This window comes from Dermacentor andersoni, chromosome 7 (genome assembly GCF_023375885.2).
Source record: "Dermacentor andersoni chromosome 7, qqDerAnde1_hic_scaffold, whole genome shotgun sequence".
Lineage (NCBI taxonomy): Eukaryota > Metazoa > Arthropoda > Arachnida > Ixodida > Ixodidae > Dermacentor > Dermacentor andersoni.
The window spans coordinates 42,014,552-42,041,109 of record NC_092820.1 but is presented as its reverse complement, the minus strand read 5'-3'; the positions used below and the strand labels follow the sequence as shown (position 1 = coordinate 42,041,109).

General features: G+C 45.7%; 1 protein-coding gene across 1 annotated transcript in view; it reads left to right on the top strand.

Annotated features, from left to right (window-relative positions):
* Positions 1–26,558, top strand: part of LOC126535301 (medium-chain acyl-CoA ligase ACSF2, mitochondrial-like) — a 181,613-nt gene that overhangs the window by 29,080 nt on the left and 125,975 nt on the right. Inside the window, exons 3-4 of the mRNA XM_050182193.3 lie at positions 11,720–11,900; positions 26,222–26,350. Of these exons, the coding sequence (XP_050038150.1) occupies positions 11,720–11,900; positions 26,222–26,350 (310 nt within the window). The remainder of the gene's footprint in view (positions 1–11,719; positions 11,901–26,221; positions 26,351–26,558) is intronic.

The window sequence follows — 26,558 nt, the reverse complement described above, 5'->3', positions numbered from 1 at the left end:
TGCGGTCCCCGTACAGACAGACTGGGGACGTAATCGTTTTAGCCGCCGTATACATTCATCCCTAAATGTCTTCCTTGAAGAATTTATGAACGACAAATCTGGGCGGATCCTCCCGGTGGACCCCAATCCCATCGCCGTTGTGGGTTTCGTCCCGACGGGAAGTGGTTCTTGGCGTTTCTCTTCGGAAGGTTCAGTCTTCTCCAGTGTCGTCACAGAGCCCATGGCCATCTATCATAGCGACGATAATGCAATAATTACTGTGGTCACGAGATAGACGTTAATAGAAATAAACATAAAGTGCATGCTTGACAATATCATTTCCTTTTATTTTATTTTATTTTATTTACAGTTATAAACACCTCCGCTTGTCGGCCACTTTCACAAAGTAGAATGGCTCGCAGGTTCTTTTGTTAATAAAAAAGACCAAGATACTGGAACTTTATTTACCAGTTTGTTAACAGCGTACAGTTGCTTTCAGTTGCCCTGAATATTCGCCTTCCCTTAAAACAGTGACAGCGTCAATCTATGTTAGCTAAAATACCGCGTATATATATATATATATATTGGTACGTGTAGCTGGAGCCCAATACTATATACAATTTATTTACAGGGAAGCTAACGGAAGGCCAAAATGGTGACGCTATATCAAGCGGGCCCACGTCGTCTTCTTCCTCCTCAGTGCAGCCTCACTGTGGCGGCTGCTCCGTAGCAATATATATATATATACATATATATATATATATATATATATATATATATATATATATATATATATAGAGAGAGAGAGAGAGAGAGAGAGAGAGAGAGAGAGAGAGAGACGAGAAGCAGCACAAATTGGCGGTTAGTTATTTTCGGTTTATAGGCCTAGCACTTTCGGTCCATGGACAGTCTTTTTTGAACGGTGGCAGTACATTCTCGCGGCAGTCCTTTCCTATATGTAGGTAGGTAAAAATAATAGCAAAATAATTACTGCATAACTCATCTCACTGTGACTGTGGACAGTAATGCAAATAGTAATCGAGCGATGTAGCGACAAGCCACATTCATGAAGTCCCATTTATTTAACACGTGCAAATGTAATTCTGAGACTTTCGTGGCTTCACCTATATGGCGCCTACTCCGACATCGTCCCACGTGTCGATTGCACTCGCTTGCCAATATGACCCACGGGCAAGAAGCCATTGCAACGACTGTATGACGCCGACAGGGTGACAAAGGTATGACGAAGAAGGAATGATATCGGTCGAAGGACAAAGGCGTATAAGGATGGGGGGCCATGATGACCAACAGATGTCGATACTTAAATTATGACGATGGTATAACGACGAAAGCGTGACGACGACGAGATGAGGGCAATGAGATGACGACTCCATCACGGTGCTGGAGTGAAGACAAAGGTATGAATTGGATGAAGAAGTGGGAATGAGCACAATTGCAAGACCAAGACGGTATGCCAGCAACGGCATGAAAATGTATGCGCAATAGCGTCTGTGCGACGACGGCGTAATGACGAAGGTGGCATGAATACGGCGGCATAATCACGATTGAATGAGAACAGTATGATTACGATAGGATGACGAAGAAGGAGTGACGTCGATGGATCGACGAAGGAGATATGACGACAAAGGCAGGGGGCAATCAGTTGACGATACTCATCGGATGACTGTGGTGAAACGACAGCCTCACGACGATGGCATAACGACGACGCTATGAGGGCTACTACATGACGATAGTCGGATGTCAAAGTTACAAAGATGATGACGGGGCAAACGGGGTGACATCCTGACGATGGTAAGACAGTGACTGCATGAAGACGATGCAGTGACGACGATAGCATGACAAAGGCATAAGAATAGTGGGATGACGACGAGTGCGTGATGGCAATGGCGTGATGGTGACTATATTACGAAACCTGTTGGACGAGGATGGCGTCACGAGGACATCAACAGGGTCAGATGACGAAGCTGGAGTGACGATGATGGCACGACGACGACGGCATCAAGACGACGGTCTGACAATGAAGAACTGATAGCGACTGTCTGACAATGTCGGCATGGCATTCGCGCCACAATCACGATTGAATGAACACATTATGATTACAATACATTTACTAAGAAAGGTTGAAGTCAGTGAAAGGACAAAGGCAGTACGGCAATGGCGGCATGACGACAATAGGATGATGTTAGGGAAGTGATGATAGTGATAAAACGACAGCGTAACGACAATGACATGACGAGGACTGCGTGACGAGGATTCTGTGATGACGACGACACGACGAGAGTCGGATGACGAACTTATAATGACCACGATACAACGACCACAATGGTCTGCTAGTGGCCCAAGCCAATGGTGGCCAAGTGACGAGGTGGCCCAAGCTATTAGACAACTACGACCATTGTGTTGAAGCTGAAAGCGTGACGACAGCGTGATGAGAATCATATCACAAAGGCAGAGTGACGACGATTGAATGAGCATAATGGCATCACTATGATGGTGTGACAACAAGCGCATGAAGAAGTTATGATGACGATGGCGTGACCACGACGACATGACGAATGTCGGATGACAAAGCTGGAATGACGGCGGTGCAACGACCACGACGGTATTACGACCACAAGTCCATACGTAGTGGTCCAAGCTATCAGACAACTTGGGCCTCTGTGTCGGGGTAGAAGTCGTGACGACGACGGCGTGGTGTGAGTAGGACATCGCGAAGCTAGAATGCAGATAATTGAATGGCCACTATGACATGCCCACCAGGCGCACATACATATAGTGGCTCAAGCAGGTATACAACTTCGGCCATTGCGTCGGCGTAAGAGGACAGACAGACAGACAGACAGACAGACAGACACAGACAGACAGACAGACACACACACACACAGACAGACAGATACACACACAGACAGACAGATACACACACAGACAGACAGATACACACACAGACAGACAGATACACACACAGACAGACAGATACACACAGAGACAGACAGACAGACAGATACACACACAGACAGACAGACAGACAGACAGATACACACACAGACAGACAGACAGACAGACAGATACACACACAGACAGACAGATACACACACAGACAGACAGACAGACAGATACACACACAGACAGACAGACAGATACACACACAGACAGACAGACAGACAGATACACAGACAGACAGACAGACAGACAGACAGACAGACAGACAGACAGACAGACAGACAGACAGACAGACAGACAGACAGACAGACAGACAGACAGATAGATACACAGACAGACAGACAGACAGATACACAGACAGACGGACAGACAGACGGACAGACAGACGGACAGACGGACAGACAGACGGACAGACAGACAGACGGACAGACAGACGGACAGACAGACGGACAGACGGACAGACGGACAGACGGACAGACGGACAGACAGACGGACAGACGGACAGATAGATAGATAGATAGACAGATAGACAGATAGATAGATAGATAGATAGATAGATAGATAGATAGATAGATAGATAGATAGATAGATAGATAGATAGATAGATAGATAGATAGATAGATAGATAGATAGATAGATAGATAGATAGATAGATAGATTAAGGAGGCAAACAAACCTACTCGCATTCAAAATGTGGGAATGAGTGAGCGTGTGAGTGAGTGGATGAAGTTTTATTAGGTCTAGCAAAACGCGATAATACGTGCATCCGACTAATCCCACGACGGGGCTGACAGATCTAGGAATGAGCATGGGGCTACAGGTTTTACTGTTTGGTAACAGGGGTATTCACCACGCATTCTCGTAGTCATGACTTTCATCATCGGACGTATTTAGATCGTTGACACGGTCGCTGACAGGGTCTGGAAGCGATTAGCGTAATAAAATGAATTCAGTACATGTGCTTCTAGATGTTAGACGAATACGCAAGCCATTTTTTGGTTCTTTGATATAACAAACGCGAAGAAAATGAGAAGAATGCTGAGTAGTCGACATTCTTTGAGTGGGACGCGCTCCAGCGAGGTCCCGCCTTTGAACACCAATCCTGGCCGTCCAGCGCGCCGGCGATCGGGCCGGCAGGCTACACCTGTCGGTCCCGTCGTGGCATTAGCCGGGTGCGTGTTTTATCGTATTTCGCTGTACCCAATTACAACGAACGCGGCAAATAACAATAAATGTTTACTCATTCACTCACCGACTCAATTGGTCACGTTTTCGGATTGCATATGCGATTATTGAGGTTACATTTATCTACCGTAACACGAGCACGAAGAAACGAGAGGTTTACCATGTTTAACTTATGCTGTGTGTGCTTGTTCGAAGTTACTGGATAAAATATGACCGTCTTTGTTTTCGGTCACGAACAAAGCAGAATCTGATTGGCGAAGGGTGACGCGTATTTCGTCAAATAAATGCTCTGCCACATCGAGATGTCTTGAATATAGAAGATTTGGAAGTGCGCGGGCATGACCTCTGAAGTTATTTAGATGAAGCCTAAATATATGTATTGTCACGTAGTAGAGACGGGGATTGATACAGCGGCAAATCTGGGAATGATGAAACTAACTTTTATTAGGCGAACTTGTGCCCACAAAAGATAGTTACGCTCCAAGCACAGTGATAGCGGCGAACACGGTCGGCGATCGTCAAAATCAGATCAGTGGGTCAAGCGCGTGGGCTTTTATACATGAGTCATTGAATTCTCCAGAGTAATCGCTGGTGCCCGTGTCTCTTCCAGAAAGTTGTACAACATTCGCATCGCGCATACATGAAATGAGATTACACAAGGTTCAGTGACAACAGACAGTATATAGAACCATCGATAACGTTCAAGAAACTTCCGGCACATGCAGGCACGTCCTGCGCTGTGCGATAGCACTTGTTTGACGGTGATAAACGGTCACCCGATAAAGATAAACAAGTACACGTTTCAATACTCTTCTCTTACAAAGCATCGTCCAGATGTTACAAACAAACACGAAAGCGAAAACGAAACCCCGCATGATAAAGAAAAACAATAGCAGAATAACAGATAAGCTAAGTCTCTAGGTTCGTCAGCTGCCCTAGAAAGGCTTAAGGCGCATCACGTGGATGATTTCAGGTAGTGCGCGGCACCGCTGTGACTGTGAAATGCCGTCTGGCACGAACTCATAGTCTAGTGCGCCAAATGCGTCGGATGATCTTGTAGCGTCAGAAATAGCGGCGTTACACTTCCTGCTCGCTAAGTCCTCGTCGGCATATCCGAGTACAGACCCAAAAACTCTCGGCGGGATGGTAGTCGACGTCGCGTCATCGAATATTGTCGGTCCTCTGCTGGTTCTTGATGCGCAGGTGGGCGAGCTGTCGGGTTTCATCGGTGCGCTGGAAATACGCAGCGACGTCGACATTCTCTTCGATTCCTATTCGTATCTTATTTTTACCCGTCTATACTCCGTGCCGGATTCTTAAAAAAAATAATTAAATTATGGGGTTTTACGTGCCAAAGCCACTTCCTGATTATGAGGCACGCCGTAGTGGAGGACTCCGGAAATTTCGACCGCCTGGGGGACCACCGACCACGTGCACCTAAATCTAAGTACACGGGTGCTTTCGTATTTCGCCCCCATCTAAATGAGGCCGCCGTGGCCGGGATTCGATCCTGCGACCTCGTGGTCAGCAGCCCAACACCGTAGCCACTGAGCAACCACGGCGGGTTGCCGGATTCTTGTTTGTTATAAATGGTGTGTCACAACACAATGACTGGTTCTACTTTCAGTGTTTATGGTTGCCTACACAGCACCCCCTTTATGCTGGCAAACCACACTTTGCTCCATTGGCTGGTGACCAAGCTCTCAAATGTGTGGAGCTAATCGACTCGTTCAATATATAATCTCGTTCGGCTAAGAATTATGTAATTCGATCAGTTTTGTTTGCACATCGTTCTATGAATTCTTATTTTCAAAATCCCAACTTATTCGTTGTACGAGCCGTAGTCAATGATTTGCTCCTACAACACTATCATCCGCAATCGGCCACCTCCGCTGGGAATCATCTAAGTCAATTCAATTCACTTTAGTTATATCTTATACAAGAAAAAGGAGAAAGAGCTAAAGACCATGTGGCCTGACAGAGGCTTTTGCTCCTTTTACGTTTCGCGTACTGATACATTTCACATTTCATGCAGGCATGTTTAGATGCAGTGTACGCACATGTCGCCTCTTACTTTCTTCGTGCAATTTCAATACTAAAAATACTGAGATAAATTTACATCGACATGGATTAATCCCGTCGACTGCTATCTTAAGTAGCGAAGAGTTGTAATTAGCCTCTTTGGGAGGGTTATCACGTATCGGAAGTTTTAGAGCCCAGCTCTCAAGCGCCGGTTCTAGCTTTTAAGCGTCGGCGTCCCTTGGCGTAACCGAGCGAACGAGGACAACGAAGGATGAAAGAGCGAACGTGGACTGCAGCGGGGGATAAAATACCGCGACAGTGAAGAGACCGCGAGGAGCAAAGCAGAGGAGGAGGGCGAAGCGGAACCATGAGGCGGAAAGCGGACGAGGAGGGTATGGCGAAAGCGTGCGACGAAAAGCGTAGTGCCACGCAAAACGGGCGTTGTGGAGATGACCGCTACGGTACAACCACCATGGCGCCAGACTAGCGCGCTGTCGTCTGTCACGATGGCATGGGGCGAGGGCGTCCACCGATACCATATACAGAAAGAAAGCATTGCATGAGCGCATGTCTGTCTGCGGCGGCTGCTGTGAATCGCGCCTACGCATCACTCACGTGCTGCCTCGCAATCTCGCGATTAGCAAAGCAGTCGCGCCACACTTGGCTCCGTTTGCGATGTGTCAGACGAGACAGATTGTCCGGGCCAGCCAATATATCGCGAAATAAGAACACCTATAGAGCTGTGCTCAAATTTTGCATTAGGGGCTATTGTAAGCGTCGACGAATTTTTTTACTGCTTTGGTTCACACGATTTTCGACATTTCATATGTTACGAGAACTCCATCGTGCCGAAAGTAGCCGCTCTGTTAAATGGTGATTATAAGTGCGTTCTGTTATTGTATTCAGCAGAAATAAAAACAGCTCAGTATGTAAGCAAGGGATAGACAACGGCGCTGACGGACAATGAAATCCTGCCTACCACTCATTTTAAAGGTGCTCTGAACCACTCCTCGGGCTTGGTGAAATAACATAGTCCACGGGTAGCATATGCGCTGCTGTGAACATTTCAGCCCAGTTTTGCTGCCCTACGCGGTGCGTGGAGCTCGACAGAGGAGCGCGATGTCAGCTTTCTCTCGAATGCTCTCCTTTCAAACAGAAACCCGATCCTCACTCGCTTCTGGGCGCTCTATTTCGTAATAAGGCGGATTCCCATACGCGGCTGCTGTTGGTGGCTGCGGTCGGCGGCGCAGCGTAAATACCGAGGCAACTGCGGAGTGTCGCCACGAGTCCAGCGGCTAAGCGCACTGCGGCTGGCGGAGGACAACCGTGTTTGGCTTACGTCTAGCGTATGGTGGGCTCGAAAATCGGATTTTGTGGCGTACAAAACGAAATACGAACTGCACGCCACGGTGACATTTAGAAGGCGGAGCGTTTTGGGCACGCCCCGATCCACCGCAGCCTTCGCAGTGCAAGGCATTGAAGCGGAAACGGGAGCACTGCGGAGGCCGTGTTTGCCGATAACTTCGCTTCTGCTGAACGCATTGAAGTACTTTTTGCGGCTAAGTAGTTCTAAAATAGCATATTTACACTTAGGATGGCTTTCTCTGCTTCGATAAAAAGTGGTCCAGGGTCCCTTTAAAGACTCGATCATTGTATCAATGTGCAATTATGAGCCCGCATTACTGTGATCAGAAGCACTGAAAATCCCAAAAAAATTGGCGACTCGGGCGTAATGTTACCCATCGATTTTATTCCTTCCCAATAAAATGTAATTCCTGTCGAATTGATGTTATGCCGCCAGTTCCAAGCATGCTTCTGCTTTCTTTCTGAAGTTCTTGTTTTATGACCGAGCGGACGTACAATAATTTTGCGTAAACGAATAACCAATTAGTTGTTAGTCAACACCGTTGTTTTTCCTTCACGTCCTGCCCATTGCGCCCTTCTGCTAAAATCGTGAACCAACCAGCCCAAATGCGTATGCTTCAAATCCTCAAAGAGTGATATTTCCCTACAAATTAGCGCGCTCTCCTCGAATTGTAGCCAAAGGAATGGGTGTATTGATGACGTGAAGCCGGCAGCACATACAACACTACTAACAAATCTACATAAGGAAGAAGTATATGCAGGTTGTCCCACATAACTTGAGCCAAAGTTTTAAAAATAAAAGGCACTCCGGACGCGAGTTTAACCGAATGCATAATGTTGGTACTGGCCTAGAGTTACTCAGGTTATTTCTTATGTTCCCCTTAATTAAAGGATTAGTTATGCTTAATCAATTTTTTAGTATTGGCTGTAGACCCCAAGTGTGATACGCAAAGTTGTAGAGCACCTTGAGAAACCTCTCAATAAGTTGTTTCCAACACGATATATCTCACATGGTTCTTTTTTCCGCGTTACAAAGAAAGCCTGCAAAATACGAAAAAATACCACGTGACGGGGCGCTTGCTCACTGTTATTGTGCTGCTCTCAAGCGTGCGATGGATGAACAAGGTCGGTTGCAGCGAGACTGGCCCGCGACAGGGCGTTATGCCTGTTGTAGGTATCTGGGCATGCAGCTCTTATCTTATGACGGTGCAAATGCACCGTCATGTTTCAGGAACGCGTAAGAGGTTTGCCCGCTGTCGTGCTCGAATTAAATGGGCAACGAGTTCCTAACTTATAGCAATGTCGAGCAGGTTACAGTGCTTGTGTGAACAATGTCTGATGTGCGCTGGATATTTAAAATTTTTGTGGAAGATAATAATACGAAGTTCTCGAAATGACCTTCCGAGAGTTATACGAATATTTTCCCAGTATCCGAAGAGAACCAATGTGGAATTCCGTTGCACTGGCATAACTAGACATGGCACGAACAGCCTTTAAGAAGGTGGAGACCACAATGAGAAAAAAAAAATGGAATATGCGGATTCACCTGCCTGTGGGCAAATACAGCTTCTGAAACATATTTCCTAAGTGTTCGAAAGCGTCACACGGCTGTTATCACCTATAAGCTTCCTAAAGTCACAGGGCACCGAGTTACAACATGAAAAAAAAATCACGAGCATGGTAAGTGGTATGTTAACACTTTATAGTGTTTACACTAATAATAAGCGTCGCAAGTAACCACTAAACCCTCATTTTTGCCCGGCTTTCATGCCAAATATGGTGTCCGCAGTTGGTTTCCCTGGTGGCCTCAGTGAACTTAATGAGTAACTTTGGATTTGCTTAAACTAAGAGGTACATTATAGGTGAACTGTAGGAAAAGTTCAGTTTTTGGGGCTTCACACCGTCTGCAATGAAATGCGTAATGAAGCGCTCCAGAGCTTTAGGAGTGTGTGATTGCGACACAAAAATTTGTAGGATGCTTAACCTTCGTCATTAAGAGTGGAACTTTAAGAGTGGAATTCCAAGTTCCCTGACTGCTTCTCATGCACCTTACGTAATTGGAATGTTCACCGGAAAACGCTGGCACCGAACGCTGTGCACAAGTGCAAGCTTTCTAATCCCCCGTGTTCCTTTCGAGCTATGCTGTTTTTCTATGTGCTCTATGTGTTCCTTTTATTTATGCTGTGCATTAATGTGTCTTAGACAAGCTTACTGCCAATTATATATTTGTAAATGGCCCCACTACTAGCCTTTGGCTAAGGGGCCATACAGTGTTTGCACACAATTCGTACTAACTTTGGAAAAAATGAACTTGAAACATAAAACTTGGTAAAGCCACAGCCTGTTGCGTGGGCCGCGATGCGGCGGAGGCGAGCGTCATCTGGAGGTGTTGCAAGGAACCGGGCGCGCCACTGCAAAGTCTCCAAAATTTGCGCGCACCGGCGCGTGCAAGTGACGGAGGCCGTGGCCTGTCCATGGATGGTAGAAACGCTGGAAATCGGGTCTCTTTGAGTTTCCGCCTAACAGAGTTATGTTTTCTCGTATATTGAAATTGCAATCGGACGCTATCATGCCTGTGGGTCGTGTGTAAGTCGTACTTTACGATTTCGCGAAGTATTTTACTTTGACAAATTCAATTATTTCAGTAACTTCCTTCAGGTAGATGGAGGGCCTGCGTGGTTGGGTATCCGTGGTTTGAAATTCTTTCTGGCGTTGTCCAGATACCGACGACACATTTTCTGCGTCACGGAGCCCTTAAGGCTTAACGCTACGGCCTTAAAATGCCATTCTCTCTCCCTGGGACACAACTATTTCAGAAACAGCTCTGAATGGCTGCCATTACAGTTATTAGACGTATCGGTTCTCGTACTCTGACCGGAGACGGCGCGTGCGCGCGTTTATTATTAAGGAACACCGACTATGTACAGTGATAGTGGAGCCGTTCTGCTCCTAATATACTTCAATTCCCATAACAAAAAGCAGAGCGGCGAAGATAACTTAAAAAACGGGCCATCGTGCCACTCATATTACAGTGTACCTTTCCCCCACGCACACCCCTCAATGCACGTACCGGTCTGAAGCGAACTGAGTTAGCCTACACTGCCGACACACATCTAGCTTTGACTTAAATCGGATTTCTGCTACTCGCCTAGCACGTAATGGCAATTACGATGTGGCTGGGATGCCAAGCATGACTTTCTTTAGTTATTTCTTAATCGATGTTGGGTTTTGGTACTTTTTTCAGTGGATTTAGGGCCATGTGCTCACAATAGGGAGGACTAGTAGATAGTGGGAGTCTTCCGGAAAATTCAGGAGAGTTGGCAGTATGCTAGAAATGCTTCAGAACCGCCTTATACCATCCGCTGCATTACTAAGATTACAAATTAACTGCCGCGGTTGCTTAATGAAATATGGTGTCGGGCTGCTAAGCCCGAGGCTGCGCGTTCGAATTCCGGCCACGGCGGCTGCATTTCGCAGGGGGCTAAATGCGAAAACACCCGTGTACTTAGATTTAGGTGCACGTTAAAGAACCCCAGTCGGTCCAAATTTCCGGAGTCCCCACTGCGGCAATTTCCCTTTGTATGTCTTCTACATGGTTCCCACGCAGCGTCCATGAACTGGAGATGTCTGAATCAAGCGTGTCATAAATTCGAAGGTAACTTCCAAAGAGGCCGCTGTTGTGCAAGGGACACGTACTGTGCGTTGTGCAAAAAACTAGAGCACTCCAAATTCTAGCAAACACTTATTTCTCATTCGCAACCTGTCATTGTGTCAGTACTGGGGCTTACACAATGACCGTACCAGTCACACAGTATTAACCCAGTATAGCCACACGTTAAGAGGGCACATGATCTGTTTAGATATATCTTACCGTGCTATATGCGGGTATGTACACTACATACATGTGGTGCGTCTATTACCTTACTATATTTAAAGAAGCATATACGGCGTGCTCACTGAGTTTGGTTTTTTTTATTTTCACCATCGAGAAAGCGCTTCCAAGGCCGCTCTCATGGCAGCAGCAGGGTTCCTAATCATGCACTTCATTGCCACGACGCCACATACATTCGAAACAGGATCCTACTTCGCCACAGGGCTATAACAAAAAGAATTTTATAATCTAAATTTGACCTGCTCAGAAGCCTCGTTCATCCGTGTAAATTTTAGGCACGTAGAAATATCCCTGTTAAGCAGTCTCATTTTGCAGCTCGTCCAAGCCCGAGGACAGAGTAAAGTTCAGCTACCGGAACCAGACATGCTCGAAACCACTATCTCCGGACACGCTTGGCACTTGCCTCGACAGAGCTGCCGAGAAATTTGGCGACCGTGTAGGATGGGTGTTCGTGCAGGAGGGAAAGCACTGCACCTTCGCTGACTTCAAAGATCAGGTGAGCATCTGAATGCCTGCGCTTCTGGCGGTGTTGGTGGTGTTACGACATTGCTGGTCTTGGTGGTTATCTTAGCTTGCTTGGCCGGCAAAAATTCTGCCCGAGCGTCTCTTGCACTATTACCACAGATGTTTCAGCAAGCGTTCACCAAATCAGTGTTTTGAAGGAAAGTGACCGGCAGTCGTAAAATATTTTCGCTCATTACTAGGGCTTCTGCCAGGAACACTATAAAATTCACGTGTTGAAGACCCCGTTTGTTTAGATCGCGATGTAACACCTTTGTGGCCTTGTCAAGCTGCGGGCACAAGCTGACGAAGTATTACACATCACCAGCATCATCATATACGGCATAAGTCCTTAAATAAATCGCCATTATTTAGCTTTTGTTGTGTTCAGTGCACGATGAAGCCCTCTCCCAGCGATCTACAAATGTCCCTGTTTTGCGCTAGCCGAGTCTCAGCTGTGCCTTCAGATTTCCCGCTTTTAACCTCCCACCTGATTTTCAGCCGTCCCCGACTGCGCTTCCCTTTTTCTGCACCACTCAGTTACTCGATTACCCGGCGAGTTATCTGCCCTACGCATTGCATGGCCTGGACAAACTCACTTTTTTCTTTTAATGTCAACTAGGATATCGACAACCCCTGTTTGCTCTCTGGTCCACACCACTATGTTCCTGTCTCTTAACTTTACGCCTAACAATTAATTCTCTTTCCATCGTTTGTTGTACGGTCCTCAACTTCTACTCAAGCTTCTTTAACCTCCAAGCTTCTGCCCCATATGATGGTAGCTGTACAATGCGATAATTGTAAGCTTTTCTTTTCAACGAGAGCGGTAAGCGTCCGATCATCTTTTTCGTAGTGCGTGCCATGTGGGCTTCAAACTATTCTTATTCTGCAAATTTCCTTCTTCTGATATGAGTTAGCTTCGCTTAATTAGTGTAGATAAAGATGCTCCTGCGCTGATCACCGATCGTGACTTCTTGCCACACTATTGAACATTACCTTCGTAACTAGCATAATAATTTTCAAGCCTAATCTTACACTTTTTGCGGTTCAGGGCCTCAATCATTTGTTGTAATTCGACCCCAGCGTTGTGGAACAGGCCAATGTCATTCACAAACCCAAGGTTCTTGAGATATCTGCGATTGACCCTCACTCCCAATTCTTCTCAGTCCAATAGTATTAATACTTCTAAGCATGCTGTGAATACCATTGGACACATTCTGTTTAATTACCTGACCTCTTTCTCGATCGGTATTTTTCCACTTTTGCTGTAGAGAGTTAAGCTGCCTGGGGATTCTTTGTACATATTTCCCGTGATAATCACGCTTGCTTCATGCGCTATTTGACGGTGTCATGCTGTAGACTGACGGCATTTTTAATTAACCAAATACATTTATAACCTATGAAAAGCATTAGAAAGGTTGGTCGTATTACGCAGATTCATTAATTACCTGAATGACGATATGGACAGGATCTATTCAGGATTGCCCCTTCTTGAAGCAAGTCTGTTCTCCTAGTGTATTGAAGCGTCCCCAAGTATACTGGAAGTTACCTCGGAGAAAACTTGATAATGTACGGAAAGAAAGGTGTTCGGCTTTCTTTAACGTTTCTCTTCTGATGGATTAGTATGATGTCGGTATTCTTACAGCTCTCTGGTGGGATTGAAGTCGGGAGGCATAGCGTATAAAGGGACGCAAGCTTTTGAAGGGCATTATCTTCCTCTCCTTTTATGAAATCAAGTGTTGCTCCATCTTCTGCCACTTTTCTCTTGGACATGTCTTGAAAAGCTCTCTGAACCTCATCGCCAGTTACACGTGAAACTTCTATAACCTGTTCAACCCTACTTGCACTGAACGGTGTGTGGCAGCTCTGGGCACTGTGTAGGTCAATATAGAAGCCTTCTGTTGGCTTTAGTATATTATCAAAATTTCTAACGACATTACCCTGCTTATCTTTCACTGCCTACATCTTGCTCTTTCTCATGCCACGTTTCCTTCTCACTGGTTTCAAGGTACTCATGATGCTCAATAAGTATCGGGCATGCGCTTGGCGAGCTTCCCGTATTGTTGTAAATCGGCCAAAGAGCCGGTATCAAAGTCGCTGGATTATTTTGGTATGAAATTCGTTATTCAAATTGTACATAAAAGCAAGTAAATGCATTACAGAAAGAAGTCAAACGAAAGAAATAAGAGAATCGAAGATGAAGACGTGGTAATACTCAGGTGCATCTGAATTTACGCATGCCAGTAAGAACGAAACATTTACGAAAATTCTGCTCTAAGATCTTCAAATCGGCACAATCGAAGCAAGCCCCAGCACGTTCCCCTCACAAAAATTCATCGTACCTTGCTTGCGAAAAAAAAAGGAAACAGTCAGTTGTCAACGAACTTTGGCTCGTTACACTAAAAGCAAATAAAAAGTTACAGAAAGCAGGGCAGGGCTCACACTAGCGACGAAGTTGGCTTTATTTTCTTTTACACAACCTGCTTTTTGACCAACTTGTTTGGACGTACCATTTCAGCGCGGCTAAAGATCCTCACAAAAGGAAGTACAATAAAACAGTTGCAACACTCGAGATAAGAACAAAAAAACATCATCTTGTTTTTATTTTCCTCAAACAGAATGGACTGCTTTGCAAGAAACATCTCCAGTTCATGGTCCACTGAGGCTTCCTTTAACGTAACAGCGCGACCCGCCTAACTGATTGCGTTAGTACAGCATCATTTTTGTGTAAGGAATGAGCGTTTACATGTGACATAGAACCAAGAAGACACGATGACGATCGATGAAATCCAGCTGCTGTGGTTTATGTTCAATGAGATTTATATTTACACAACCTAGAGATAATCCCTAAACTTACTTTCTTTACATCATCAACTAACTCATTTGCACGTAGAATTTTCAACCACTCTTACCGATGTTAGGTGGGCCTACCTTTATTATTTTATTTATTTATTTGATTAAAATTCTGTAATAAGCGGTGTAGCGGCACTGCTCAAATAATAGCTATAGCTTCCAAAAGTGCAAAACACAGCTATTTTGAAGCAGGAGATACAATTGCGCGCACTGTATTCCCTTTATCGCTGTAAGAACGGCTACAGAAGACAAATACACGTTCGTGAAACATATTGGAATCATGTGCCGTCGCTTTGGGGCGTTTGTCAGCACAAACTCTCGCTATCTCTGTTATCTGTAGACAACGGCGCATACCTAGACGCCCTGAGCACGCAAAAAACCGTATGATTGTACAACTACCTTGTCGCCCTGTATTCCGCATGCACAAATGGCGACCGGAGCAACACACATTAGCTTCGTTCTTTTTTTTCAAGCAAGGGCGCTACATTTCATCCAAGATGTTCAACATAATGCTCATTGCAGGTTTAGCCGCCACACGAGAGTTGGACCGCAAAATATATATTATTGAAATATACAAATAAAATATATACAACACAAACAAATGTTCGCAGCTCTTCGTCTACTTCGGAGAATCTGGATTTTACCGAAGGAGGTTTAGATGATAATTACGGCGCTTTATTTCCATTCTTAGTGTAGGGTGACGGTCAAGAATAAATGCCAACAGCACAAATAAATTAAGAATCAAGGTTTTTTTATCGGGGGAACTTGAGCGCAGGAAGCAAACAAACACTGAACTGGTGATGGCAGCAATTATCGATTAAGAACGCACTTCCCAAGTCTATCGCCTATTAAAACATTTGTTACCGCACATTCCAAGGCAATCGCCGATACTCGCATAGATTCGATATTGCGAAGCGCCATGCTCGTCAAGCGTGACATATCTGATGAACAGTGCCTGTCTCTCCATCGATGTGAAGGGAACGTGTAGGAAAATTTGCCTACAGCAAACGCGGCTTGCTCCGAGAGCGATAACATCACAACAGCGATATTTTGATGAAATGAAAATAGTGGTCACTGGCAATTAGTAACCTAGCAACGCATGGCGGTATTTTTGGATGTGCAGAGTTACCGCATTCAAAATTCGTTACTTTTGGCGCATTTTATGGGCAGAGCAAAAGCGTAGACAATGAGCAGGGAGCAGCAGAGTATTGACGCTGCGAGAGTGCGACTGCTTTTTCCCCCATTGAAACATTCCACGCGCTCCGAGAGCAGATGCGAGGGCGAAAGTGAATCATTTGGCCAGATTATTGTGCTTTTCCGCTTACGCGAACTTCTGAGCCGCCATTCCTACCGCACACTGAACCAAAACGACTGAAATACAACTAAAATAAAACGATATGACTTGTTTGCGTCGCATTAGTTGCTTCGCTTCTTGCGTGGGAGATGTTCGGACTGCTGCAGACCACTCTCGGCGTTGTCAAACTGTTCCCGTTTCACCATTGGATCGCAGCGCTCCTCCTACTGTGCGCCCATTGGAGAAGCAGGAGGAGGAACAAACTTTATCCAATTCGCACAAGGATGCCTCTTCCCCCTTGCAGAGGAGAGAGGGCACCCAACCTAGACGTCGGCCATGACGCTGCGGGCCCCGGCAGCGTCTTCGAACTGCCGGATTAAGCGTACCTGTTTTTGTGGGTCGGAGCTGACGAGCGTGGCCTCCCAATGCCCTTCCTTCCGAGAATTCGGCCATCATGGGAGCACGCAGTCAATTTTCAAAGAGCGTTTTGGGGACGCCTTTGAGTGCTCCAATCGTCACAATGTAATGCGCCATTACACAACAGGCAATTTTCTTTCCTCCCTGCTAATTTCATGAGGCGTTAAATGCGTGTAGTTCCCATGTGCAGCAAGGGATAACTCTTGGATATCTGCTGCTTATTAGTGGAACACGCTCTTTACCGTGAAAAAAGCACCAATACAATATTATGTGGGTTATCTCAAAAGTAAAGTTTACGCTGCTAAATTCGGTAGGGTAGTCCAAACCAAATTAAGAAGACCCACTAAGCTTCAACAAGACACTTCCTCACCAGAACAGGAAGCGGCCTTCCTGGTTCAGTACTTGGCCGCTCCCTCCCAAATGATTCACTCAATTACGTAATGGCCCTCAGTCCCCAGCAGCTGCGGATCAACTGACCATGGTGGGGGTCAGACCTGTAAAGCAGCAGAGGGTCCTAAGAATCTCAGGGTCCGGACAAGCCGCCAATGGAAAATAACCCTTGCAACGTTAAACACCTGAACCATCTCGAGTGGGGCTGGCTTAGCAGGACTCTTTCAGGAACTATCAGGCATTGTTTGGGATATCATTGGCCTTAGTGAGGTTAGAAAAACTGGTGAAGCTCATATATACAGTGCTGAAAAGTGGCCACGTCCTCTGCTATAGATGACTACCAGATAAGAAGCAGTTCGGAGTAGAATTCCTAATCCATAAGGACATAGCGGGCAACATTGACGAATTCTACAGCAAAAATGAGAGGGTAGCAGTAGCCATAATAAAGCTAAATAGGAGGTATAGAATAAAGTTAGTGCAAACCTACGCTCCAGCCTCCAGTCACGATGATGAAGAAATAGAACAGTTTTATGAAGATGTAGAATTACCGATGCGAAAAGTGCAAACTCAGTATACTGTATTCATGGGCGACGTCAATGCGAAAGTGGTGGAAAAGCAGGCTGCTAAACAAGCAACTGCCGACTACTGCGTGAATTCTATATATAGGAACACTGGAGGAGAGAAGTTCGTAGAATTAGCGGAAGGGAATAAGCTGCAAAATGAAAACCTTGCTCATGAAGCGTTGGAACAAAAAGTGAACCTGGAAAAACCTTAATGGTGAAACAAGAAATGAAAGCAATTTCATACTTCTGATCCCAGCGTAGTGCAGGATGCAGAAGTGTTAGGTTGGGTAAAATGCAGTGATCATAGCTTAGTGCGGGCAAGGATTCACCTCAATTCCAAGAGAGAAAGGGTAAAATTGCCCAAGAAGAAACCGGCTAACCTAGACGCATTAAACCAATTCAGGTTGGCACTTTCAAGCAAATTTGAATCCTTAGAACAGAGATAAAGATGCATAGAGGCAATGAATGAAAGCTTAACTACCCTGCCTTCATAAGAAGCAATTGAAGTGGGAGGTAAGGCCCCAAGGCAACCAGTAGGTAAGCTCTCCCAAATAACAAAGCACCCAATAAAGAAACGACAAAGAATGAAAGTGTCCAACTCAAGAGATCAGACAGAACTCGCTGAACTGTCAAAACTAATGAACAAGGAGAAAATAAGGAATATTTGAAATTATAACGCGAGAAAGACTGAGGAAGCAGTAAAGATGGACACAGCCTGAAAACAGTGAGAAGGAAACTAGGTATCGGAAAAACCAACATGTATGCGCTGAAAGATAGACAGGGTAATATCATCAGCAATCTCGAAGATATAGTAAAAGCAGCGGAAGAATTCCATCCTGACCTGCACAGTGCCCAAAGCAGCCGCGATACCTCAATTCAAAATAGCAAGGAACGGGTTAGAGGCTCCTTCTATAACTAGCGATGAAGTTATACGGGCTTTGCAAGACATGAAACGGGGGAAAGCGGCAATAGAAGATGGACTACCAGTCGATTTAATTACACATGGTGGAGACATAATGCTTGAAAAACTAGCAGCCTTTTATACGAACTGGCTATCGACTTCAAGGGTCCCAGAGAACTGGAAGAATGCAAACATTATACTAATCTACAAGAAGGGAGACGTTAAAGAACTGAAAAATTGTAGGCCCATTAGCTTACTTCCAAGACTATATAAAATATTCACCAAGATAATCTGCAATAGTATATGAGCAACTTTGGGCTTTATAATCGGCCAAGGGAACAGGCAGGTTTCCGGAAGGGATATTCTGCAATGGATCACATTCATGTCATCAATCAGGTAATCGAGAAATCCGCATAGCATATTCAGTCTCTCTATATAGCTTTCATAAATTACGAAAAGACATTCGATTCGGTCGAGATACCAGCAGTCATAGAGACATTACGTAAGCAAGGAGTACAGGACGCTTAGGTATATCTTGGAAAGTACCTACAGAGAATCCACAGCTAGCTTAATTCTCCACAAGTAGGCAGTTACCTATAAAGAAAGAGGATCAGACAAGGAGACACAATATCTCCAATGCTATTCACCGTTTGCTTGGTAGAAATATTCAAACTATTAAACTGGGAAGGCTTGAGAGTAAGGATCAACGGCGGATATCTCAGAAACCTTAGATTGGCAGATGACATTGTCCTGTTCAGCAACACTGGGGACGAGCTACAACAAATGATTGAGGACCTGAACAGAGAGAGTATGCGCGGGGTTGAAGATTATTATGCAGAGAAAAAAGATGAGTAAGCGGGCAAGAGAACAAGAGTTCAGGTTCGCCAATCAGCCCCTAGAGTTGGTTAAGGAGTGCGTTTACCAAGGTAAATTGCTCACAGGGGACACTGATCATGAGAAGGAAATTTACAGAAGAATAAAAATGGGTTGGAGCGCATGCGGCAGTCATTGTCAGATCCTGACTCGAAATTTACGATTATCATTAAAAAGAAAGGTATGTAATCAATGCATTCTACCGGTGCTGACGTATGGGGTAGAAACTTGGAGACTGACAAAGAAGCTCTAAACAAGTTAAGGAGCACGCAAAGAGCGATGGAACGAAGAATGTTAGGCGTAACGTTAACAGGCAGGAAGAGAGCGGTGGGGATCAGAGAGCAAACAAGGACAACCGATATTCTAATTGACATCAGGAGAAAGGAATGGAGCTGGGCAGGTCACGTACTGCGTAGGCTATAGATAACCGGTGCACCATTCGGGTTACAGAATGGGTGCGAAGAGAAGGGAAGCGCAGTTGAGGGCGGCAGAAGACTAGGGAGAGTGATCGAATTAAGAAATTCGCAGGTGCTAGTTGGAATCGGTTGGCACAGGACAGGGGTAACTGGAGATCGCAAGGAGAGGGCTTCGTCCTACAGTGGACATAAAATAGGCTGCTGATGCTGCTGATGATAATGTATGAGTAGTTGTGACAACCCATCCATACTATGAATTGTCCTTGCGATTTTTATATTCCACGACGACTCCATACAGAAAATCAACCATGCCTTCACCTCATCATGAAGAACGTGTCCTACACGAGTTACCTTAAGTTCTAAATTCAGTGGATATATTTCCGTAGGTTCTTTAAGAATTTCAACATGTTCTATATCACTGCTACTATGCGCCAGTTGTCGGAAAAAAACAGTCTCTGAAAGCATGACTACACTTGCAGCGCGACTCGAGCTGGCAGCTGCAAGATACTCACGGCGCGTGGAAAGTTCCGCTGCAGGGCGGGCTGCGCGCAACGAAAATGTGGCCGGTGCTCATAAAATCATTAGGTTATAGCGAAACGTTTTTAATGGCATTATGTGTCTGTGTATGTTGTTGCCGTCGTTATGGGATTTGTACTTATCCGACAATTATCCCTCAGCACCCCTGTTCTCCAGTGCTTGGCTATAAGTCTAGCCAACATCTCCAGCCAAGTACTATTAGGCGCGAAGATATACCGTGACGCTGCCGGCTGCCAGCACATGAATAATGTTAAAGTTGCATCACGCACGGGAGCACTTGCTTCCGCGACATAGGGCGTTCTTCGTTTTACTGCCGTGGATTTTTGGTCAGTAGTAGGGTGTTCACGCTAGAACACCTGTATTTTTTCTGTTATTTTATAGTTTCATCTACTTTAAGCATGCATATATAAGGCGTTTTCTCGTGCCATTTGTTTTCACTTAGATTTCGCCCTACCCTTTATCGCAAATATAAGAAGCACTGTACATTCTGCAGAAGCTGAATGGTCGTTAGGTCACGGTGACCAGTTTTAAAGCTTGCGTATACTATAGCTATCCAATATAAAAAGTTCTAGGCGTAAGTGTGAAGCAGTAGAGAACGTGAAGCCAGATCTGCTATAAAATACAGCCATTCATGGGCGTCGCTCTGTGAAAACGTTGCGTTAACATTCTGTCCTTTGTTAATAAGAGACTGTGTGACCCTGTGCTAAGTTGTTGCATGAACGCAATCTTGCCGTATGTGTTCCTAATTTATTGGTAGCCTTTTCTTTTTCGTGGACGGCGTGCACTCATGTGTCTAATGCTCCCTTTGGTTAAGGCAGATGGTTGTATTTGGCTGCCTACGTACCACAAACTTGCTCTCCATATCTGCCTACCTTATTGTGCAAGTAACTATGTTACTTATACCAAAAATATCGCTGCTATATAAATGTTCGTAGTGCCTTTGTTATGTTCTATTGCCGAAACATTCCAAGACCTTTAGCATCACTGAGTTTTATTTCGTGCATGAGCAGCCCAACATCCCCCCAAATCATTTCGCGCTCGTATGCGCCTCAGAGTACAATAACACAAACGGCAAAACTAGCTGTAGCTTTCTGCTTTCATCGTAGAAACCCACAACATAGCAAAACAAAATAAACAAAGTGCGAAACTGCGAGGTGAGGTGCGGAAACAGTCGTATTTTCGTTTTAGTCTAGAAATTACTTACTTCATCTGTTGTTTTAGCATACGAAATGATAAAATTTTCTTTATTTCCGCTGCTGGAAAAAAAAGCATGTAGGAAAATTATTCAGATCCCACGCACTGTGGGAATCGATGTAGGCGAAGCTTTCCGTGCTGGATGCTTTGATTGACGATAATTAGCGGTGATGTTGACGGCTAAAGCTTGAATTCTTCAACGGTTAGTCTAACACGAGAGTGGTGAGTTGATATTAATCGTTACCTTGCGTGCACCACTGCTGTTTGTCTACGTAGTACACAGCGCACATATGGAGAGGTGTTTGCTTAAGGCGTTGTTTTGTGCCATATCTCATAACCTCCGAGTGGGTTGAACATAGTCATTGCCTCACATGGCACATCGCATTGTGGCAGAAGTATTAAACTTGAATTGGATTATGGGGCTGTACGTGCCAAAACCACAATCGGGTTATGAGGCACATCATAGTGGCGGACTACGGATTAATTTTGACACCGTGGTCTTCTTTAACGTGTCCCAAAATCTAAGTGCACGTGCGTTTTCTATTTCGCCCCCGTTGAAATGCGACTGCCGCGATTGGGATCAAATCCACGGCCTCTAGCAATGCCATAACCACAAAACTACCGCGGCAGGCACAGAAGTGTTCATTTGACGGTCGACCGCTTCCGTGGTGTCGCCTGGACCCTGCGGTGCGCTTTAACAGACAGCTTTACTTACACGTACGCAGATACTTCGCGTACGCAAACGTGAAAGCTCGACGTACCATACGCGCACTGCACCTGAAACGCTTTTAGCTATACGTACGCGACACACGCCAAAAGCGACCATGCATCGCCATCTATCGCTAGGTATAAACACTGCTGTTGCCATTGACATGCAAGACAAATAAAAATCAAGCCAGTCAAGTTGGATTGGCGCGTTCTTCGAAGTGTGCTCTTGTGCCGATCGGAGCTTCGCAATGCCTAGAAGTGCTATATCGCATGTTGTCCTCGAAGGGGTTGCACTCGCTTACGTCTCGCAACAAATCCAAGTCGTTTTTAGAAAAACGAAGGCGCGGAGCTACCTTGCCGGCGTGTTGCTCAGGGGATGATGATGATGAGGAACGCACGCAAACTTTTGAGACTCACGCAAACATTTTGCATTCTGCGCAGACGCACTGCTAACACGTAAGAGCTCTACGTACGCAAAGCGTTTGCGTACGTGAAATTAAACTGTCTAATTAAAGCGGCTCTGCTTCTGCGCGGCTAGCGTAAGTTGGCCGCTTGACATATTTGCATGGCGTTTATTTTTTGAGAAATAGCAGCAACGTACTATGCCGTACCTTGAATTTAGGCTTATCCTGTTTCACCGCAATCGCAGTCGTACAGTAGTGGGTACGGTTCCTTGCCTTCTTACGTCACCTACATCCCCCCCCCCCCCCCCCATTGAATTGGAACGGCCTCTTCTCCTCCCTACAGCTCTACCTACGTCCCCTCTGGACTCGCAGGTTAGTACAAAGGGAAGCAAGCGCTGCAGTTCCTGCAATGCTTCTGAGGGGAGTCACGGATAATTACCGCTGTAGAGCAGCTAATGTGGCGACGGTCAGGGAGCTCCAGAGGGCATTGTGCTCATTCTACGCGGTGGGGTGAAAACGGGTTTCCAGCGTCGCCGTTCCTCTCTAACTCGCCCACGCACTCTGAAACCATGCCCTCCCTCCTGCAACGCTGTGTGCCTGGCAGCAGCAGCAACAACAATGGGAAAGTCGAAGGAAGAGGAAAAGAAAGCTTCGCTTTAATATTTTGAGCCTAACTAGCCCGCGCATTCAATGTTTTTGCTATTCGGCAGGATGTCAACTTAGTTGTGACAAAATTCCGAGAAATCGCTAGTTTCCCCTGGATAGCGTAGAACAGCTCCAACTCGCCTACTTTCGCGCAGGCCAGATCTTGTTGCTTCCTTCTAAATGAACGTACAGGCGCCCCAGAAAATAAAAGCGGTAAACGGAGCCCGCAAGTGATGGACGAACCGAGGAGGGGAAGCTTCACCCTCCCCCATTGTAAGGTAATGTCACGATTAGGCCACGCCCCGCGAACCGGCGTGCCCGACGGGCCATTTGTGTCAACTCCAGTCAGGCCCCTGAGATTACATGTTGAGTGGGCACGATATTGGGGGCCGGGGTTCGCGCTAGCGTGTCAATTTCATCAGCCGCGTGACATGCGAAGTACTGGGGTTTCGGACGTGGCACGAAACAATTAGTTCCGTGGCTTTCATGCAGTGGGCGTTCATGCAACCTGAGCAACTGACTGGGTGAGCCAGACAGTTTCATAGAATATTTTCACGAGGGAACTCTGGCGGTATAGGGTCTGCGGGAGCTTCACGCGGGGCGGTTCAGCAAGCATGGGAATGATGCGTAATAAAGTTGTCATCTTGTACAAAGTAATATGTATTAAGCAATTAAATAAACTAAGTTGCAATTATGCGACGGCATGATTTGAGAACATAGGATATCTACCAGAGAATCCCGATATTGAACCCATTACGCCACGCACGCATGCATTGACGAGCGGCATAACATGCCCTTATGAATGGCTCGCGGGAATAGCAGTGCGCTGAGAAGTTGGCGCGTTTCGATTGACCCATCTCAACAGGCTGAACAGCAGCAATTAGTAGCGATTGCGCGTGTTCGCATAGTATTCTGCGATTGCAAAAGTATGGACAGCTCTGAAATTTGGAACAATGAAGGTAGATAAGGCGCAATAAACAAAGACACAAGATCGTCTGAATCTACAAGCATTAATCAAGAAAAATCCACGCAGTACCATTCATTTCCATTGAGGCTGAACGATTGCCCCCCAGCGCCGGAGTTCCCTCTAGTAACAATTGTAGGAAAATCTATGGGGTGAGCACAAGTTGAGGGGCAGGCTCGTTAGCTCGTTAGCAGGCTCGTTAACCGGACCACCGGTTACGCTGCACCGCGAGCGCGGACCAGCATTACCTTCGTTGCATCTACCGCGCGTGCTCGAAGCCGGTTTCCTTCTTGCCCCTCGCCCGCGCTGGCGTTGGTGTGATGATTTCTTAGTTACTCGCTCAAACGCGTAACTGCATCTCCGCACGCTACCAGCGGCTTCGCGTGCTACAGAGCCTGCGCAAAAGAAATCTGCGGTGGCCATGCGATACTCATTGCATCGCTGCCTCAACGACGGCTCAGCAGAAGGAGCGTTTTCCCCACGGTCAACGCTGTTATCATGTATAATCGCATGCGTGTTTTTGCGTATGCGCCCGGTTCTTCCCCTGTATAAAAGCGGCCGGAATATCTTCTGCTCAGTCGAAAGTCAGCGTTCTTTCCTGACTATGTTTTTTTTTTTGCCTTGCAACAAATTTACTGCGCTGTGCCTGCATCCTAACTCGGCAAAACTAAGTCGCCCAAATCAAGATATTGTTGTAAGCAAGAGAAGATTATTGCACTTGGAGCAATAGCTTATCGGTGTCAAGCCAAACTTCACAGATCCGTTAGATTCCTGCACGTGCGGTGCGCGTCAGTGCGTGAGATTTCTTACATAATTATTCATTAAATTGTGGGGCTTTACGTGCCGAAACCGCGATCTGATTATGAGGCACGCCTTAGAGGGGGACTCCGGATTAATTTCTACCACGTGGGGTTTATTAACGTGCACCTAATGCATCTTGTATAAAGGCACACGGGCGTTCTTGCACTTCGCCCCCATCGAGATGCGGCTACTGCTCATCGAGATCTGTTTCTTGAGGCATGCGACGATCGCGACAATCGGCGATCGCCGATTGTCGCCGGGAACACCGTAGTGGCACGCTTCTCTTCGGTGAATCCCAAGTGCGATGGACTCCCGCTTCTCTCATTACGTGTGGTCAGTTAACACGTGGCTTTATTATTCAGGGTATAGATTTTTAAAAATAGCATTGTTAACAGAAGGATACGGGGTAAGGCTTAGTGTGAGGGAGGAAATTATCATGGAATTGAAAAATTAGTAAACATTATGGAAGCGTCTGCGCTTTCTCGTTCATTAAACCTTTTCTTTCGTTTTGCAGGGAAGTAACCTTATCAAAACACTTTACTTTTGTGGAAGCGTTACACTTAATTTTCAAATATGCAAAGCGAGAAAGAAAGGAATTTGTGAAGACATTTCACAAGAGCTAAAGCTCAGGTGTGCAGAAAGCAAGCGCTTCGCAAGAGCTCCTTGCCACCTGTAACTGGTTGGAGTAGGCGTAAAACATCCCTCAGCGTCAACTGTGGGAAGAAGCGTTGCTTCGCCTGCGCCATCGGTGAGACATCGATCAGAAGCGTATCGCACAGCCACCGCATATTTCCTATGTGCCGGCTATTGCACAGAGATGCAGTTCAGTCAACGCTCGCGTGCTGCATTTGCTTTCTGAGGTAACTGTACTATCCGAACGAAAGACGAACAAATCCCAGTGGCCTTAACTAACATTAAGTGTTGAGCGCCTTCGATGGCATCCGCTGAGCAACATTTCTGGTTACTTATACTACACTCAGAGCTAATCAATGATAATGCGCAAAACTTTCGGACAGTGAAAATAAATTAAACGCCCCAAATCGCTGACTAAGATGACCCTTCTCACGCCGCGCGATCTCTCGCCGACGCGAAGCAATGTCACGTGGCTCAACTGTCGACGCAAGAACAATGGCAACGCCGGCACTACCTGTAGTGGTCCTCGCCCCCAGTAGTCTGTATCTATAATCTGTCACGTGTTTAAAAAGAAGCCCGGTTTGCCTCAACTTAGGATTTTGCTGTTTTTATGTTCTAATTCTCGCATAACCTTAAAAAATTAATTAAACGCAGCAATCACATTTTCGAGAAAAACTCTTACTAAATGTTTATGTCTGTCTTTTTTTTTTCACGTAACATTAGGTTGACCGAGTAGCCCAGGGCCTGCTTTCTCTAGGCTTCTGCAAGGAAGACACGTTGCTAATATGGTCTCCAAACACCTTCAACTGGATCCTGATGGCTGCCGCGATGGCGAAAGTTGGAATAGTTTCCGTGAGTAACATTCCTAGTTTTTCCATGCACAATATCTGTTTGTGTAGTCGGTGGCTGTGCTTCTGTTAGACATAGTATACATTTTAAAAAAGTTATATGTTTTACAGAAGGGTTTGTGCCAAGACTGAGTATGACGGAGGAAACTTAATCGAATGGAAGAATTGTAAAACATTATGAAGGCGTCGTCGCTTTGTCGTTCATTGAACTT